The sequence below is a fragment of the Myotis brandtii genome, unplaced genomic scaffold (assembly GCF_000412655.1).
Source record: "Myotis brandtii unplaced genomic scaffold, ASM41265v1 scaffold422, whole genome shotgun sequence".
Taxonomy (NCBI): Eukaryota; Metazoa; Chordata; class Mammalia; order Chiroptera; family Vespertilionidae; genus Myotis; species Myotis brandtii.
Window position 1 is genome coordinate 2,087,107 of NW_005366171.1, and position 19,899 is coordinate 2,107,005.

Sequence of the window (19,899 nt, forward strand, 5' to 3'; positions counted from 1 at the left end):
TCGGACCGCGCCTGAACGTCGCACCTAGAATTTCCTCCCACCAAGATTGTGGGCAGATTGTTTGTTTTCCTCAGTTAAATAAAATAAAAAAGATATTTAGGTCACTGAGGCCCCGCACCGAATATTAGAAATTGTCAATTTTATCATTCCTTCTTTTTGTCGGTTTTGGCCAAAGAGTGAACGAATCCTTGTTGCTTTGTAACATGTTATTGTGGAACGTGAACCAATTTATTTCCTTGTCTTACAATATTTTAAACGTTCTTCCCCCCAACCCCACCCTCGGAATTAACGAAGTTAAGCAAAAAAATAGGGGAAAAGAATACCATTGCTAAACCCATTATATATTTAAAATGAATTTAAGCCTTTGCTTTGGAAGTGTCTAATCAGCTGGTATAATCATTGCGGGATGTGGTGGAAAACTGTAGGTTGGAGATTGTGGTCAGCTTTGTCCTGCATCTTACTAAAAGATAAGTGGTTTGGCTGTAGTTGACAAAAATCTGTGCAATACTTAGTATTTCATTATTAAGTGTTTAGATGATAAGATGATCATCCAAACCCTGATGAGATGATCAGATTTGCAACTAATTCAGGTGTATGTTGGAAATTACCTAGCCTCTCCCACTTTTTTAAATAGCTTTATATAATTTTTTTATATAATAGCTGTTAACATAATTTTTATATAATAGCTTTATATAATTCACATATCTTTATACAATTCACCCATTTAAAGTGTAATTATGTTGGTTTGGTATATTGAGAGTTATGCCAACCCATCACCACCATCAATTTTCTCTCCAAAAAGAAACTACCCATTAAGTTACTCCCCATTCCCTTTAATCCTCCTACCCGTCCCTTTCCCAACCACTCATCTACAGATTTGCCTATTTTGAACATTTCATATTAATCTGCAGTATGTGAGCCTTTTTGATTGACTTTATCTTAGAATAGTATTTGCAAGTTTCCTTCATGTTACAGCATTATCGATGCTTCATTTCTTTCATGTATGGACATAGCATGTTCTATTTACCCATCATCTGTTGATGGCCATAAAGATTGTTTCCACCATTTGTCTGTTATATGTAATGTTGCTATGAATATTGTGTACAAGTTTTTGTGTGGACATATTTTCATTTTTCATATATATATATATATATATATATGCGCACATATTCCTAGAAGTAGAATTTCTTGATCATATAGTTGGTAGCTACCAGCATATTTAACCTTTTGAGAAACTGTCAAATTGTTTTCCGAAGTATGAGAGTTCCCATTTCTTCATATCCTTGCCAATACTTGTTGTTATCAGTCTCTTTGATAAGTAGCCATTTTAGTGGGAATGAAGTGGTATCTCTTAGGGATTTTGATTTGCATTTCCCAATGGCTTATGGTATTGAGCATTTTTTTCATGTGTTTATTGGCCATTTGTATATCTTCTTTAGAGAAATGTTGAGTTTGCTCCTTTCTCCTTTTTAAAAATTGGATTGCTTGTCTATTACTGAGTTGTAAGAGGTCTTTATATAAAAGTCCCTTATCAGATACAAGATTTGCAAAATGTTCATAGCCCTTGGCTGCAAGTGGAGATATTGCTGTGAAGTAAGGATTCATTGTGCTCCTCATGGAAAGATGACCTACCTGGCTTGGGGAATTGTACCTCTACTATTACTTCAGCTGATATTAATTATTTATAATGTACATGCAGTTTATGATCACGTGAGGAGAATTTTCTGAGTCCTGAGGTTTTCATCATTACTCAGTTTTGACATTTTTAATCTAATTTTTGCTTTTTTTGTTTTAACCTGAGGTTTCACTTAGTTCTGAGTCTTTTTGCTCCTTGCTTTATTTTAGGACAGTGATTTTTTAAGATTCGGGTTGCATGTGTCATTGCTCCTTTCTATGCTTAATTTGTGAGACAGTATTTTAAACTTTATTGTGGTCCTGCCTGGGTAGCTCAGTTGGTTAGAGTTTCTTCCCCATACGTTAAGGTTGTGGGTTCAATCCCCAATCAAGGCACATACAAAAATCAACCAGTAAATGCATAAATAAATGGAACAACAAGTCAATGTGTTTCTCTCACTCGCTCTACCTTTTCTTCTTTCTCAAATCAATAAAAAATTTTTTAAAATAACAAACTTTCTTATACTGTCAATCAAAGTTATTTTGTTTTTTAAGATGGATTTAGACTGAGAAATCTCCCTCATAGAAAAGAAAATTTTGAAAACAATAATAAACTTTTCTCCATACTTTTCCATGGATCTAATCCCATTTTAAAACTGGTATAGTGGGAACTCTGCACTCTGTGGAAATAATTTGTCGTTAATGTGTAGACATGGGCATTTAACTCCAAACTATGTTTGTTGTACTTAAAATACCACTTTACTCAGCACTTAACTTTGACTAGGCACTAAATTGAATGATTTATTGAGTGGTTTACATATGTACATAAACGTATTACCTTCACTATTAACTTGTCAAGTACTGGAGTTATCCCTATTTTGCAAGTGAATCAACTGAAGTGAGAGTAGCTTGTCCAACTATTATACAGCAGAGCTGTGACTTGAAGAAAGCCCAGTCTATCAACCTACCAGGTACCCACCTCTTTAACTTTTAAAATACAATCTGTAGTTCCTAGAATGATACGGTATTTTGAGTACTATACTAAATATGCCATAGCATGTATGTTAATGTGCTATTTGTACATATTTTTAAGTTAAATAATAATGAAAGCATTTGGCTTAGTATTGTAAACACAGAGATTTATAAAATATGAAGTAATGGTCACAAGAAATTGGAATCATTAAAATGAATGACACTTTATACATGCTATATACACATAATACAGTGGCATATTGTGAAAAGTGAGATGCAATGAAAAGAGTATTGGGATAAAAAAAAGACCTAATTTTTAATCCCATCAAGTTAACTAGCCATGATGTCAGACAAATTGTATTCATTTATTCAACAAATATTTAGTAAGCATGTACCATGGGCCAGGCATTCCAAGAATTCAGGGGTGAATAGGACAGATAGGGGTCTTGCCATCATGGAACTTAGAGTTCAGTTAGAAATTCTGATAAATGAAATTCTCCTATGAAGGATATAGAGGTCTATGATAGAGAATAAGGAGATGATGGTAGAATGGATATTTCAGGTAACAGGTAACACTGAACAATATGTGCAAAAGCAGGAAGAGTTAGGTGTATTACTAGAAACTAGAAGATCAGCATGGCTGGGTGTGTATAATAGAGGACAATTTTAAAGCACTCTGAAACATGAGATATGTTAAACCCATTAGATATTTATTGAACATATAATCTTAGGAGTCAAAATTCCAGAAACTCAGAGGACACAGCACATACTTAGAAGGATATAGTCTAATGGGCAGAATGGATCAGGTAGTGAGGGGCTAGTGACAATTAAAGGCTGTTCCCTGTGTTTGGACTGCCCTTTATACTCTTCTACCCCTAGGAAATGCTTATTTATCTTTTTATGCCCAAACTTATATGTCCTAGTCTTTGTATCCCTGAGGCAAAGCTAGGTGTTGCTTTCTCTATTAATGCTTCTTTCTGTTTATAATAACTACTTTTAGTTTTTAAAATCATAGACATAATCATGGTGAAATTTTTTTTTAACTTACAGAAGATATACAGTAAATATTGAGTCCTTTCCCCACTCACCCTCAGTCACCTAGTCCCATTTCTGGGAGGTAACCACTTGTATTTTTAAATGTAGATATTTATATATTTTAAAAAACACACACATGAATTCTCAGTTATGGGGAAATAACAAACTTTCCTCTATCCTCAAAGTTCTTCGGGCTGGTCGAATAATCGAACAGACATGATATAGATTAGCAAGAGAAAAATAACCAAATTTAATACATACCCCCCCCAAATATGAAAGAGTCAGAAACCCCCACATGATAGTGGTTCAGAGAGAGGAAGGGGAATTGAGGTATATAAGATATCCTGAGCTAGGAATGAGATCATGTACCTTGGGGGCTTCAAAGAGTTATTGCAGAATGATAAGAACACGTTTATTTTATAGAAGTTTGTATTTGCCAGCAATTTGTGTCCAGGAAATAGTTGTTTCTTCATCTTTGAGTTGGTATAGATTTTTTTTCATTAGGATCAAAACTATAGGTACTGAAGCCTTTCTGGAGAAATTTAATAGTTGACCAGCTTTCAGACAAGAGAGAACTTTTATTTATTTCAGATATGTGAGCTACCTATTGATGCTATATTACAGTTATTTGGAGATTTGTAAATGAAAGAAAAGGACAAATGCTTGCGTTATGATAAAAACTCAGACATTTATTTTATTTTATTTTGAGAGTACATTTATTAAAGCTGAGGACAGTGAAACAAAGGAAGGACTTAAGGTAGAAGAAACAACAGGAGAGAGCGTGGTTCACAGATCAACGCTCAACCACTGAGTTACATCGGCCCGGCCAGATTGTGCTTTTAAATATTGACATTGAAAATCAGATCTTTAGATCTGTAAAGGTCCTCAAGAGATACTCTTGTCCAGTTCCCTGGCCCAGGGCAGCTAAATTATCCCAACTCTTGTTTGAGACCACTCAGAGTCCACAGAGGTAAAGGAACCTAGAGATAGGAGAAGGAAGGAAGGGGGTTGTGGTGGTGATTGGTACAAGAGCCATTCATTCATCTATTTATTCTGCACCTATTGTGTATCTTCTAAGTGCCAACTATTTATTGGGTACTTGGGTCAGCAGTGATCAAACAGATAAAAATCCTATCTGTCCTAGTGGAGGGGGAAATAGACAAAATAAAAAGTAAGTGCATGTAATATGTCAATAATACTATGCAGAAATATGAAGGAGGGCAGAGGGATAGGGATGTCATGGTTGGGGTAGGAGGTGCAGTTTGAAATGAAATGAACAAGGAAGCTCTCATTGGAGTGGCATTGAACAAAGACTTGAAGAAGAAGAGGGAATAATAATGAAAATGCTGGAAAGAATGTTTGAGGCAAAAGGAACATCAAATGTAAATGTCCTGAGGCAGCAGAACACCAAGTATGTTTGAGGAAAAGCAAGGACATCAGTGTGGCTGAAATAGAAGGAATGAGATGAAGAGCAGCAGGAATTGAGGGGCAAGATCATTGGCCTTATAGGCTAGTATAAGGACTTTGGCTTTACTTTGAGAAGTCATCAGAAGGTTTTGAGCCTGCTGTATTGAGAGGAGACTGTGGGGAGGTCACAGCAGAAGCAGGGAGATAGTTAGGATGTTTTTGCAGTAATGTTGGTGAGAGAGGGTAGTGGCTTGGATCAGGGAAGTAATGGTGAAAATTGTGAGAAGTGGCCAGATTCAGGATAGATTTCTGAAGACTGAGTCAACACGATTGCTAGTGGATTATAAGTGGGAATCTTCAATCGTGTTAAACCCAAAGAACTCTAATTATGGGAATTTTAGACGTGGTCCAAAACTGATAGGCAAGACTTGTCAGTGTGTTCAATAATTCACTGGTGAATTATGAAAAGCATGCCTTGGACTTTGGGTTCATACTCTTACCCTGCATATTCAGTGAAATTTCAGCTTATTTCAAACATTATTTACTTCTTAGCATTTTTTAAAGATTCATAAATATTCTTTTTAGCTTTTATTTCCTATGCATTGTTCTTTGTTCTCAAGTGTCTATATTTTTCTTCAAGGTAAAAAATGTTGTTAGCCCAAATAAATCGAGATTCTCAGGGAATGACAGAGTTTCCTGGAGGAGGAATGGAGGCTCAGCATGTTACCCTGTGCCTGACAGAGGCAGTAACTGTGGCAGGTGAGCAGTCTTATTTGAAGGGATCATGTGGGCTTGGAAATACCATTTATCTTAAGGGAAAATTAAAAATCACAACACTGTGTTTACTTCCCTCTTCTTGTTTATCTAAAGACAACCCAAAGCTAAGCCTTTGGATGGCATTTTTATCTTCATGTGGATGCTGGGTATGGCAGGGCAGGGAAACGTTTTTGTAAGTACTAGAAAAAGTCCCATTTGAGTCTAAATTAATCAGTCTGCCTTTTGCCTAATTTTCATTTTTAAAAAACAATTTAAATAGCATATACATATGGTGTTATCTAAAGAAAATAACTATCTTTTTATGATAGATGCTGACAATTTAGAAAATATGGAAGGTGTAAGCTTACAAGCAGTAACACTTGCAGATGGTTCTACCGCTTATATACAACACAATTCTAAAGGTATGTGCCTCATATATAACCCATTGGTTAATACCAGCAATGTATAATAACCTCAAAGTTGAGCACTTAGCAACTATACATGATCTTAACTTAGCAACTATACCCCTTCCTAATCCCTCCTAAAGATGCTGTATTGCATATGGTGATTTTCAACAGTTTCAGTTTAACTTATTTTTTTTAAATAAATATGTTTTTATGGATTTTTAGAGAGAGAAACATTGATTGGCTACCTCCTGCATGTCCTCCACTGGGGACTGAGCCTGCAACCTGAGCATATGCCCCAACCTCAAATCGAACCAGTGACCTCTTTTGTGCATGGGAGGACACTCAACCAACTGAGCCGCACTGACTGGGCTCAGTTTAACTTAAATATTGTTTTAATTTGGGGACACCCTTTGAGATATTCAGAAAATACTGTGGAGAATCAAAATTAGTGAGGCAGGAAGGAGTGTCCCCAACCTAATTCTAGTAAGACCTTTCTTGCTTTTTAAATTCAAATTATTATTTAATATTTTTAAGAAATATATTCAGGGATGAGAATGACAGCTGGCCTCACATACACGGACATATTGTCTATTCTTCCCAGCTCCAGCTTCCCCCTAGTCAGAGTACTGTTCCTAGGTGGCTCTGAAAGGCATATAGAGGTTATACTCATGTAGCCTGCTATAATGAGCCACTCTTCCTCTTGAACTTGTCTAATTGAAAATTGGAGGGGAGGAAGGATGGCTGAGGGAGGATTTTCTGCTTTCTGTAGGATCACTGGATGTGTTATTGAATTGCCTCAGAACATTGAGGGAAGAATCAAGATGAACATGATCTTAAGTAGTGTATGTTTTTATAGTTGATAATCATTTTGAAATTGTATAAAATTTAAAATTTTGTTTGTGCTAATTTATTGGCTTAAATGTTTTTTTGTTCCAGATGGAAAACTCATAGATGGCCAGGTCATTCAGTTGGAAGACGGTTCTGCTGCCTATGTTCAACATGTACCCATACCTAAAAGTAGTAAGTATTTCATGCTACTTACCTTCCTGTTTTTCATACTGCAGTATTTGCTACCTCAAGCTCCTCTTACTACTTAAACTCAGTCCTGATCTCTAGTCCTCCTCTGAAAGGGAAGATCAGTAGATGTCACATAGAGCTTATAAAGACCATTTTAACTTAATTGAGACTTTGTCTCAAAATAATAGAAAAGAACTTACTGGACTGCACTCTGGAGATAAGTGTGCAACAGTCCTAATATTTCTATTATTTTAGCTATTTAGCTAAATCCTACATGTCTCTGATTTTTTTCCCTTTTTTCTTTTTCTTCTTTCAACTCTTCTAATCCCCTGGTACATATTCCTAATATAAGTAGGAATATCTTAATATCTTTTTACCATTAAACACTTATTCAGAGTAGCTTTACTGAAATTACTTAAATGTTCAAGGACCCATAGAGCAAGGGTAGTTTTTATAATGTGTTCAATGATTTATTTTACTTATTTTACTCTGTTGTTGAATGATCAGAAAACATGGGATCTAAATGTAAGCATTGTTCTCGAGCAGGGGACAGTTTACGTCTAGAGGATGGTCAAGCCGTGCAGTTAGAAGATGGAACTACAGCCTTTATTCACCATACCTCCAAAGGTAAAATAGTTTTGGAAATGTGAATAAAGTAAGGAAGAAATGGGGACGTGGGAAAAATAAGACCTGCCTTTAGTTACTGAAGTGGTGTCATGTAAAAGAAGAATTATACTTGTTCTCAAATACAAGATGGCAGATTTTGGCACAATCTAAGGAAAAATTTCTGATAATTTGAGCTGTCCTATAACAATTCGGAATAGCAAACCCCTGTTTCCTGAAGGACTTCAAATAGAGGCTACTTTTAAAATATGAAATTAGCCCTGACTGGTATTTCTCAGTGCTTAAAGCATTGGCCCAAGCACTGAAGGGTCATGGGTTCGATTCCCAGTCAAGGGCACATACCTCAGTTGCAGGTTTGATCCCCACCCTGGTTGGGGTGTGTGCGGGAGGCAACCAATTGATGTGACTCTTTCACGTGGATGTTTCTCTCTCTCTCTCTCTCTCTCTCTCTCTCAAAAAATATCTTTTGATATTTTTGAAGATTAAAAATTCTATATAATAAAAGGGTAATATGCAAATCGACCTAATGGCTGAACCACCAGTCACTATGACATGCACTATGACATGCACTAGGGGGCAGATGCTCAACGCAGGAGCTGCCCCCTGGTGGTCAGTTTGCTCCCACAGGGGGAGCACCGCTCAGTCACAAGCTGGGTTCACGGCTGGCGAGTGCAGTGGCAGTGGTGGGAGCCTCTCCCACCTCCGCAGCAGCACTAAGGACCCCTCGGGGATGTCTGTTTGCCAGCTGGCAAGTGGACATCCCCTGAGAAGTCCTGGACTGCAAGAGGGCACAGGTCGGGCTGAGGGACACCCCCCTCCCCCCAGTGCATGTATGTCATGCACTGGGCCTCTAGTATATATATAAAATTAAATATTTTAAAGTTAAATTGTTGACTTTTTTCTCTCTTAAATAGAACTTCTTTGCCTATTGTGTTAAAACTAAATTAAAATATCTGAAACAAATAGAGCAAAATACTAACGTTTATTAACTTCATGTGGTGAGGACCAGGGCTTTGAGGTGGAATTCAGAGGTATAATGAGCACAGCTCTGCAGCAAGATATCTGGGTTCAAATCTTGGTCAGCTATTCTTTAGCTGTGTGACTTTGAACAAATTACTTAACCAAAAATATTTTTTTTCTTTAGCAGTGGGAGTTAATCATGGGTTCATTTTAGTTGGACAGATTTACTATTTCATAATGCTGTGTACAGCTTTGTATGGTTATTTAAGGCGGGGAAAACCATGGCCTTTGGAGTCACATTGACATGAATCCAGATCCTTGTTTTTTGACATACTGATTTTGGCTATTAATTAATTTTATTTATTTCCCAGTTCCTACGGAAAGTGACTTTACTTCCCAAAACCTCAACTTCCCATTTGTACAGTGGGGGTGGTAAATATACCTGCCTCACAGAATCGTGAGGATTGACTGAAATAGCACATGTAAAGCACATGAGTCAGGGTTCAGTGTAACTACTCAGTAAAACTTCATTCCCTTCTTCTTTTAAATATGTAACTGTTCATCAGACTACCTTTAATTTAATGCCATTCTCTTCCATTCCCTCAGATAGTTATGACCAGAGCGCATTACAGGCAGTTCAGCTGGAAGATGGCACCACGGCTTACATCCACCAAGCAGTGCAAGTCCCACAGTCTGATACCATCCTACCAATTCAGGCTGATGGTACAGTGGCAGATCTGCATACTGGGGATGTCACAATTGATTCTGAAACCATCAATGCTTTGGAACAGTATGCAGCAAAGGTACATCATTTTACAGTATCAAGAACAACCTTCTTTATTTTTCATTAAAAGAAAAGAAAACAAAAAAGTATCTGATAAGAAACTGGCAGTTCAGAGTCAGAATCAGACAGCATCAAGGAGAAGATCAGCATCTTAAAAGAAGTGTGTAGAAAGAAATATTGGAAGAAAAATAAGGGATGGGATAAGAGCTTGTAGAAAATAAGTGGGTGACGGGTAACTCATAAAAGTTATATTCGAGGTTGAGTGAGTGCCATAAGAGAAATAATAAAGTGTAAGTAAAACTTATGAATTAAGAAGTAGAAATTAGAGATTGGAAAAGGTGAAGGAAAGTCTCAATTAAGTTTTATATCAAAACGGCTGGGTTTTTTCCCTGTGTTGAATATATATTTTTCATATAGTTTAAAAGGTTACTTTCCCAGTTTTTATTATGAAAATTTTCACACACAGAAATAAGCAATAATGAACCTTCATGTACTTATCACCCTGTCTAAATAATTATCAAAATGTAAAACTTTTTTAAGCTTTATTTTATTCCTATAGGTATCCATTGATGGAAGTGAAAGTATAACAGGTACTGGAATGATTGGAGAAAATGAGCAAGAGAAAAAAATGCAGGTATGTAAAGCTACTTTTTTATATAAGAATTTCTTTCTCAGCATTATTGTGCCCTTTTATGGATGAAAGCAAAAATAGGGAACTTGCCCTGGCCAGTTTTCTCAGTGTTGAGTGTTGGCCAGTGGACTAAAGGATTGTGGGTTAGATTCCTGGTCAAGGGTATGTACCTCAGTTGCAGGTTCGATCCCTGGCTTGGTTGGGGTGCGTGCAGGAGGCAACCAATTGATGTGTCTCTCTCACATCGATATTTCTCTCTCTTTCCCCCCTCCTAAAATATATATAAATATAGATACAGATATATCCCTTGAGTATGTTAAGGAATACCTGCATACAATGGAGATGATACTTGGGGTTTTTTTTCTAGAGTGGCAACACAGCAGTCCCCCCCTTAATAGCGGTTTTAGTTACCCACAATCAACTGCAGTTTAGAAATATTAAATGGAAAATTTGAACAGTCATAAGTTTTAAATTGTGTGTCATTCTGAGTAGCATAATGAAATCTCACACTTTCCTGCGTAGGATGTGAATTATTTTTTAGTCCGGTGTATCCTTGCTGTATACACTACCTGCCTGTTAGTCACTTAGTAGCTGTCTCAATTATCAAATAGACTGTCATTGTATTATAGTACTTTTTTTCATGCACTTAATCATATTTTCAAGCACTTAATAATATTTTACTTAATAATGGCCCCAAAGCACAAAAGCAGTGATACTGGCAATTTAGATATGACCAAGAAAAGCCATAAAGTGCTTCCTTTAAGTGAAAGTTGAAAGTTCTCAACTTAATAAGGTATTTTATCATCTCATAACATCATCATCGTAAGAAGGATGATTACAGCACAATAAGATATTTAGAGAGACCACATTCACATAACTTTATTACAGTATATTATACATGTTATATTAATTATTGTTCATCTCTTACTGTGCTTATTTTATAAATTAAACTTTATTATAAGTATGTAGGTATAGAAGAAAACATAGTGCATATAGGGTCCCATCCAATCTGTGGTTTCAGGTATCCACTGAGAGTCTTGTAATGTATCCCTGTGGATAAGGGGGGACTACTGAAGATCTGTGAGCTTTAGCCACTCCTCATGGATCTCCTTTCGACTTCTTCCAGAGTCACTGACTTCAGCCATGGAATGGAATTAGCCTAACGGGCTCAGCATGATAAAATCTTCGTACAATGATAACTTAAGTCTGGAAAATAGTAATTTCATCTATTTTATCTCTGTGTAAACAATTTAAGTAATACTTTTTGTTTCATCTAGATTGTCTTACAAGGACATGCAGCAAGAGTAACTGCTAAATCTCAACAGAGTGGAGAGAAGGCATTTCGATGTGAATATGATGGATGTGGAAAATTATATACAACAGCTCATCATCTTAAGGTATATATGAAGAAATGCTGGGTCTAGTTATGAGAATACCTAGGACATTAAATGCCAACATGATAAATTTGTAGCATTCAAATGCATTGTTTTCCTTCATTTATCAAGGTATAGACCAGTGATGGCAAACCTTTTGAGCTCGGCGTGTCAGCATTTTGAAAAACCCTAATTTAACTCTGGTGCCATGTCACATATAGAAATTTTTTGATATTTGCAACCATAGTAAAACAAAGATTTATATTTTTGATTTTTATTTTATATATTTAAATGCCATTTAACAAAGAAAAATCAACCAAAAAAATGAGTTCGCGTGTCACCTCTGACACGCGTGTCATAGGTTTGCCATCACTGGACTACAGACACACATTCACACTCACACTCAATCAAAGACACACAAAAGCCTATGCAGATTTTAGAAAATGTCAACTTTTTGAGGGCTTCGACTATGTTTACTTCATCTCTGTCTACATACTGGCACATGGTAAGTACTCTATATATTTGAATACATTTTTGTCAAATGTGAAATTTATAAAATTATATCAGTAGTGTGTATAATCACTTTGTTAACAGTGATTTGCTGAAATCTAGCAAAAGTTGGTGTTAGTTTGTCCTATCGTCCAAATATACAGGCCAAGTACTTTCATTGCAGCTAAACACAATATACCATGACTCAAAAATAATAGCTCACAATAACTGAATAATTTACAATGTAGCAGGAAGTGTGCATTTAACATGTGTGAAGTAGCAACCTCAGAGCCCATCGTCACTACTTAGCAGTGTGTAACCTTAACATGTTACCTACCCTCTTAGTACCTTATTTTCCTTATCTATAAAATTGGATGATAAAGTATATTCCCATAGAGTAGTTATGAGAATTAAATAAAACTATACATGTAGAGTATCAAAAAGAATGGCCTGGCATGTGGTAGAAGTTCAATAAATGTTGGCCACTGTCATGATCATTCATTTGTCACAGCAGCACTCTGTGGTAGATACTGTTTATGTCCCCACTTTACAGAGAGCATTTAAGGCTTACAGCAGGCAAGTGTCGTGGCCACACTGCTAGTCAGTGGTGAAGCCTTGCCTCAGGTGGAGGCAAGCAGCAGCCTCTGTATCTTAACCTTCCATTGGGTAGCCTCTCCCTACACTCTGCTCCTGCCTCTCACCATGCAGTGTTCCATACACACACCTTTGAGCACTCTAGAAAAATTCACACCTCCACTCTTCCTGTTTCTTATTTAAAATGAGTACTACTTAACAGAATATTTTGGTCTATATTGAGAATTCCTGGACTGTAGTTTTTGAGAAAAGTTACCTTTTTGTGTGCATGTGGTTTTTCTAAAGTAACATACAAATAACAAAATAATTCAGCAGTGAAAAAAAAATAGGTCTGTGTTGACACCATCTACCTGAGAAATGCCTAAAGGAAACAGAATCATTTTGTGTTTTAATGACAGGTTCATGAGAGGTCACACACGGGAGACCGGCCTTATCAGTGTGAGCATCCTGGCTGTGGGAAAGCATTTGCAACAGGTAAAAACATGAATTTGCTTCACTTAGGAGTCAAGCAGAGGCAGGCCTGAGGCAGGAACTGACCCCTTGCTTTTGTCTGAATTAGCATGTACACAATGACCAGTTTTTCAGTCTGTCCCTACTTGCTCTATTCTCTCTGTTCCCATTTTTCTCCTCAGGCCTATTTTATTTCTGCCTACTTTGTTTGGTGTTTCACTCCACACCCTGCTTTATTTTAGCAGGAAAAATAAAAGCTGGCACAGAATTTAACATTAGGACAGACCTTAGGGGGAACCCTGGGGAATTGGGACAGATCCAGCAGGGCCAGGAGGGGTACCTCATTCCATGTCTTGAGTCCACTTCAGGTTTTTGGGTTATGAGTTATGAGCATCTAATAAGACGGGAACACTTTTTAAAAAGACACATCCTCTTCTAGACAGAGATGAAACTATTGAATTTCCAGCATGACAGTCCTGAGCTGTCATATTCTTGTACATTTTATTTTTTATTTTTATTGATTTCAGAGAGGAAGGGAGAGGGAGAGAGAGAAACATCAATGATGAAAGAGAATCATTGATCGGCTATCTCCTGCATGCCCCCACACTGGGGACTGAGCCCGCAAACCGGGCATGTGCCCTGACTGGGAATCGAACCGTGACCTCCTGGTTCATAGGTCCACGCTCAACCACTGAGCCATGCTGGCCAGGCCTCTTGTACATTTTCAATAGTTATTTTGTTGTGCTTGCCTAGTATTATAGCCTTGGTGTTTACTATATTTTTCAATAGCTTAATCTCAACGGGCATGGTTAGAGGGGTCTTGTGTAATTAAATTTCTTTTAAATTTTTCTTAAAGGTTATGGATTAAAAAGTCATGTCAGAACTCATACAGGAGAAAAGCCATATCGGTGTTCAGAAGATAATTGTACTAAATCCTTTAAAACTTCAGGAGATCTACAGAAACATATCAGAACTCATACAGGTACAGTACTGTGTGAACAAATCTGTCTAGGCCAGCGGTCGCCAACCGGTGGTCTGTGAGGTTCGAAAGGTTAGTGACCGCTGGTCAAGCAGTCCTTACCTGCAGAGAGGGGACTTGGGGAAGGAGTCTCTGAAAGAGTTTCAGGGAGTCATCATCAAGGTTTCTTTTGAACTGAAATTCTATGCCATTTGCTATTTTCACAGGTGTGCTTCTTTCCAGGATGAGGACCCATAACTTTGTTAGATTCTCAAATGGGTCCATATCCCAAATAAAGGTTAACAGTGGCCCTACACCAGCAGTTGCCAACCAGTGGTCCATGGAGGTCCGAAAGGTTCTCGACCGCTGCCCTAGACCACCAACTCTCAGTATCTAAAAGGGATTGTCTAAGTAACAGGCTTATTTACCTAGGATTACACACATACTTAGTAGACCAACTGAGACCAGAACCTAAGGCACCCAGTGGTTTCTCAACTTAGTATTGCTTCTCATGCATCAAGCTGCTGCTAAAAAAAAGTGTTTGAACCCTGACTGGTTTGGCTCAGTGGATAAAGCGTCGGCCTGCGGACCAAAGGGTTCGAGTCCAGTCAAGGGCATGTACCTTGGTTTCGGGCACATCCCCAGTAGGGGGTGTGCAAGAGGCAGCTGATCGATGTTTCTCACTCATCGATGTTTCTAACTCTCTATCCCTCTCCCTTCCTCTCTGTAAAAAATCAATAAAATATATTTTTTAAAAAAAGTGTTTGAGCCCCTAACAGCCTCACAGAAAGAAAGGCTTGCAGTTTCCTCGTGATCATCTATCCTCCCCTTAAAATTTTCTTCTCTTTTTCTAAAACAGCATTTTGCCCTTATCTTCCCTCTCTTCCGCTCTCTTCCTTGTGTGTAGAATTGGTGTTATAAAGGTAATTTTTTGCTTTGGATTGGAGCTGGAAGAATTTTAGAAACTGTTGATAAGAGATTCTATTATAAGCTGTTGACTAAGTGACATAGTATAAGAATTTTGTTTGAGATTTACTTCAGATGTTCTAAATATAGTGTAAGTTTGTCCCCAAATACCTCTAAGCATTCTGAAATAGTTTATCAGATTTTTCTGGAGGATTCTTCCAGTCATTAAAATTTAACTTTTAGTTCAAATATGATTTAAAATTGGCTTTACTTTATAATGTTCAGGAACAAAGCTGTAGGTCTGTGCTTCTAGTTCATTCATACACTTACTTTTATCCATTGTACCAGAAGCAAGTGTTTCCAAGCTCCTGCAAATTCTATTTGGATTTGCTATATAATGCCAACTTTTTATATAAAGTTACATAAAACCATTGAACTAGTTCCATTAATATTTGGTCCAAACATCAGAATTGTGATTCCTTTGATAGTATTCATTTCGCACACCACATATTCATGTGGTTTTTAAATTATGAGTATTTTCATTGGTAAAATGTTAGATTGAGTAGGGGGTTTCAGGGACTTCTATTATAAACAAGTGATTTAAGTGGGAAAACAAAGAAAGGTGCTGCAGAGTTAAAACATTTGAGCTGGGAAAACATTAGTGGTCATTTTTTGATCCAGAGAGGAGAAGAGATTTAACCAAGATAAACTCTTTATTCGCCTTAGGTTAATGTATTGAACAGAACTCTCATTAAAGAAATGATCGAGGATTCCTGCTCCTTTTTATTATTTTATTTTAAATATTTTTTATGTTTTTATAGATTTTAGGGAGAGGGAGGAAAAGGGAGAAAGAGAGAGAGAGAAACATTGATTGGCTGCCTCCTGCATGCCCCACACTGGGGATCAAGCCTGAAACCCTGGCTTGTACCCTGACCAGGAATCAAACCAATGACCTTTTGGTGCATGGGATGACGCTCAACCAATTGAGCAACTCGGCCGAGGCTCCTGCTCCTTTTTGTTTTTAGTTAATTTATTATTATTATTTTTTTAATCCTCACCAGAGGATATTTTTTTTCCCATTAATTTTTGAAGAGGGTGGAAGGGAGGGAGGAGAGGGGGAGAGAGAGTGAAATATCCACCTGAAAGAGACACATGGATTGGTTGCCTCTGGCACTTGCCCAGAGAGGCCAGGGATCCGAACCTGCAAATGAGGTACATGCCCTTGGCTGGGAGTCAAACCCTTCATTCATCTATCTACACACACACACACACACACACACACACACACACACACACACACACGCGCGCGCGCGCGCGCGCACACACACACATATTTAGAGAGAGAGAGAGATTTTCTTTTTAATCCCAGAAGTTGTTTGCTTTATTTGAGCTCATTTAAGAAAAGGCCACATGGGAATCAAAAGCAAAGGCTGTTTTCTGACTGACGGTTTAAAGGCCCTTTGGGTTTTGATGTTGTATAAAGCCTATATGAAAAAAGGATTATAGCTGGCAAAGTAGACTTTTAAAGTAGACTTTTTCATAAGATTCGAATGAGAATAATAAAATATTCAGCAAGGATTTTTGAGGCATCTTATGTGCTAGACACTAGATTTTAAAACAACCAAAAATTATTTTTCTTCAAGGTATTATAGAATAAATAAAGTTGTGGAGGGGTTTGTAGGGAATTCTATAGTTGTTCTAACTGAATCTAGCATTGTTCTTAATCCTACTTTGACTGTGTGTGTGTGTGTGTGTGTGTGTTTCTTTATGACATTTCTTTCTTTGCTTTTCTCAGCTTATTTTTTAATATGCCCATCTAAATGATTCCATCTTGGGGAGTCATGTAATCAGTGATGAGTTTTGAATACTGTTCAGGTTTTCCTATGTAAATTTAAGTTTGGAGTAGAAGATGCTGTTTGGGGTGGGGCGGGGGGTGGAAAGGAACAATCTGAAAGGGAAGCTCACATACAAGAATTCTAGAACCTTGAGCATTACCCTAAGCAGAATTAAAGAATCAGACATTATAATTTTTTTTGTGTATTTTTGTACCATTTACTTTATTCCCTTGTGCGTTTTCAGGAGAAAGACCCTTTAAATGTCATTTTGAAGGCTGTGGTCGGTCTTTTACAACATCAAATATCAGAAAAGTGCATATTAGGACACACACAGGAGAAAGACCTTATTACTGCACAGAACCAGGATGTGGAAGGGCATTTGCCAGTGCAACCAATTATAAAAACCATGTGAGGATACACACAGGTAACAGTCTCTGATTTTTTGGTCTTCTAACCTTTTCTTTTAAGAATAAACATCTTTCCCTGGCCGGTGTGGCTCAATTGGTTGGGCACCGTCCCGTGCACCAAAGGTCACCAGTTTGATTCCCAGTCAGGGCACATTGTCTGGGTTTCTGGCTCCATCCAAGGCGAGGGGCATGCAGGAGGCAGCTGATCCATATTGTGCTCTTTCATCATTGATGTTTCTATCTCTCCTTCTCCCTTCCTCTGTCTCTAAAAATCAATTTAAAAAAAATAAACACCTTTATTACATGAACTAAGATAGGAGGGAAGAGGATATATTGCCTTTCTAGGCCTTGCCCTCTAGCACATAACCATCTGCTCGGCCACACTGGCCTGTCTGGAGCGACATGTACAAGAAATTTCCCCTGCTGGAACTGCTCCTCTAGAAGACTGTTGATTGTGGCATTCTTTTTCCTTTCATCATGTTTCTTAATTGTCTCTGATCATTTTCTGTTTAAAGTCTCTTCCTCCTCAGGAGTCAGTTTGGCCCATTTGTAGCACAAAAGTTTGTAATTTTGATGCTCCACGTTGTGGACATATTTTTGGTGGGTGGGAATGGAAAGGTGAATGGAATGGGAGAGTAGAGCAGAATGTGCATTAGTTTTACAAGAAATTTAAAAATATTTTTATTACTGACATTAAGAGTAAATTGTGATAACTCAAAATTAAAAGACATTTTTATAGACTGAAGCTTCAGTTGCTTAAGTCAGTGTTTCTCAGGCTGCACTCAAAAACCCCTGGGTATTTCTGGATATATTTTCAGGGATCAACAACAATCCCTTTCTTTTGAACAGTGTCATTAACAAGTTTGAATATTGCTATGGGCAGAGGGGAAGCTTTAAGAGAACATAAAGAAAATTTGCTTTCTTAGAAAAAGAAATCACTCAGTCAATAATATAAAAAGAAATTAAAGGGACATGGGACCATAAGCAAAGAAACTGATCAAGGTCATTTAGAATATTTGAAGTGAGGTAGAGAGAGATACAAATGAAACACATTTAAGAGGTATCGGCTAAGGACTTAGTAACCAAGATAGTCATGAGGAATAAAGAAGAACCTATCATTCTAGCTTGTGATAAAGTTGAATGATGCTAAGATGGGGAAGAGCAGGTTAGAAAGGAAGTGTAGTGGTGTCGCTTAGGAATATATAGGTCTCTAGGTATCCCTCAACACCTAAACTCTTACCATCTGTATATTTGGTATAATGATTTGCAAAATTTTTACTCACAATTGATGATCCAAATTGAAAACCACTATAATAAGTCTACTTGTGGGTGTATTTTTCTGTGAAAGGAAAAAATATTAAGTTGCATGTGAGTCTCGATGAGAGAACAAACAGTATACTGGAGTCATATTTCTGATACAGAAATATCTTATGCTTGCTTTGTGTGTTATATGTTATTGCTATTATTTTCCCTGCATAATTAAGTTAATGTATTTTCTAAGAAAGTGGAAAATTGCCTATAAAACCCTAAGAGGTCTAAAAAGGTGGCTGTAGGTTGGAAGAAAAATTATATTTTGATCATATAATTTGCATTCCTTTTATAGCTTTAATATATTTCATTTTTGCCCCCCGGCCTGGTTCAGTGGTTGAGCATCAATCTATGAACCAGGAGATCATGGTTTGATTTCCGGTTAGGGCACATGCCTAGGTTTCGGGCTCAATCCCCAGTAGGGGGCGTGCAGGAGACAGCTGGTCTATGATGTTTATAAAATCCTTACAGTAAACTGCATTAGTTATAATAATAATTGTATTTATTGTCATTATTAGTGTGATATCATTAATCATATCTAGATTATCTAGTTATAGGTAGATTACAGTTTTATCAAAAAAGCTTAGAGTTGAACTGGGAAACATCTTCATCCTTAATTTTCTCATCCTTTGAAATTAAGGGGAAAGTGGTATTCAGACACAGGATGACACTCAGGGTGCAGACTACCCTTTAACCAAATCAAAAGCATTGTTAGGGAGTCTTTTCTTGTGAGCTGCCTCATGTCAGGATAGAAAGGGATTTGGCAACTACTTCTTTTTGCCATTATAGCCCCCTTTTCCTCCCCCTTCTCCCAAAGTATGGAATGATTATGCCTTCATGTGTAAAAGTTGATTTATTTTGTTTTGGTTTTTTTGCCTTTCTTTACTTAGGGGAAAAGCCATATGTTTGTACAGTCCCTGGGTGTGATAAAAGGTTTACAGAATATTCTAGTTTGTATAAACATCATGTTGTTCACACTCATTCCAAACCTTACAACGGTAAACACTGTGGGAAGACATATAAGCAGATCTCCACGCTGGCCATGCACAAACGGACCGCCCACAACGACACAGAGCCAATCGAGGAGGAGCAGGAAGCCTTCTTTGAGCCTCCCCCAGGTGAGGATTTTGTCTAGTGTCTCTGTGTTTGAGAATCAACAGTAATTTATGATTTATAGTATTTTCTCAACTGATAGAGCTTCATTTAAATAATCACACAACCGTACAATTTATAATTGTGATAAGTGCTATCAAAGAAAGTACTTCAGGATGTATAAGAAGGGAACTTTCGTCTAGTCTGGACATCAGAGAAAACTTCCCTGAGGAAGTGATTTTTGAGATCTAGAGTGTTAACTAGGTGGAGAGTTGGGGGG

At 37.4% G+C, this 19,899-nt stretch overlaps 1 protein-coding gene across 2 annotated transcripts in view; it reads left to right on the forward strand.

Moving 5' to 3' along the window:
• ZNF143 (zinc finger protein 143) overlaps positions 1–19,899 on the forward strand; it is a 32,352-nt gene that overhangs the window by 594 nt on the left and 11,859 nt on the right. Inside the window, exons 2-12 of one of the 2 annotated variants that reach the window (XM_005873961.2) lie at positions 5,669–5,787; positions 6,114–6,206; positions 7,128–7,211; positions 7,752–7,835; positions 9,399–9,595; positions 10,136–10,210; positions 11,485–11,604; positions 13,062–13,137; positions 13,970–14,095; positions 17,057–17,236; positions 19,418–19,645. In XM_005873961.2, coding sequence (XP_005874023.1) covers positions 5,676–5,787; positions 6,114–6,206; positions 7,128–7,211; positions 7,752–7,835; positions 9,399–9,595; positions 10,136–10,210; positions 11,485–11,604; positions 13,062–13,137; positions 13,970–14,095; positions 17,057–17,236; positions 19,418–19,645 — 1,375 coding nt within the window. In that variant the 5' untranslated portion in view covers positions 5,669–5,675. The remainder of the gene's footprint in view (positions 1–5,668; positions 5,788–6,113; positions 6,207–7,127; positions 7,212–7,751; positions 7,836–9,398; positions 9,596–10,135; positions 10,211–11,484; positions 11,605–13,061; positions 13,138–13,969; positions 14,096–17,056; positions 17,237–19,417; positions 19,646–19,899) is intronic. The other variant, XM_005873960.2, reaches the window with a different exon arrangement.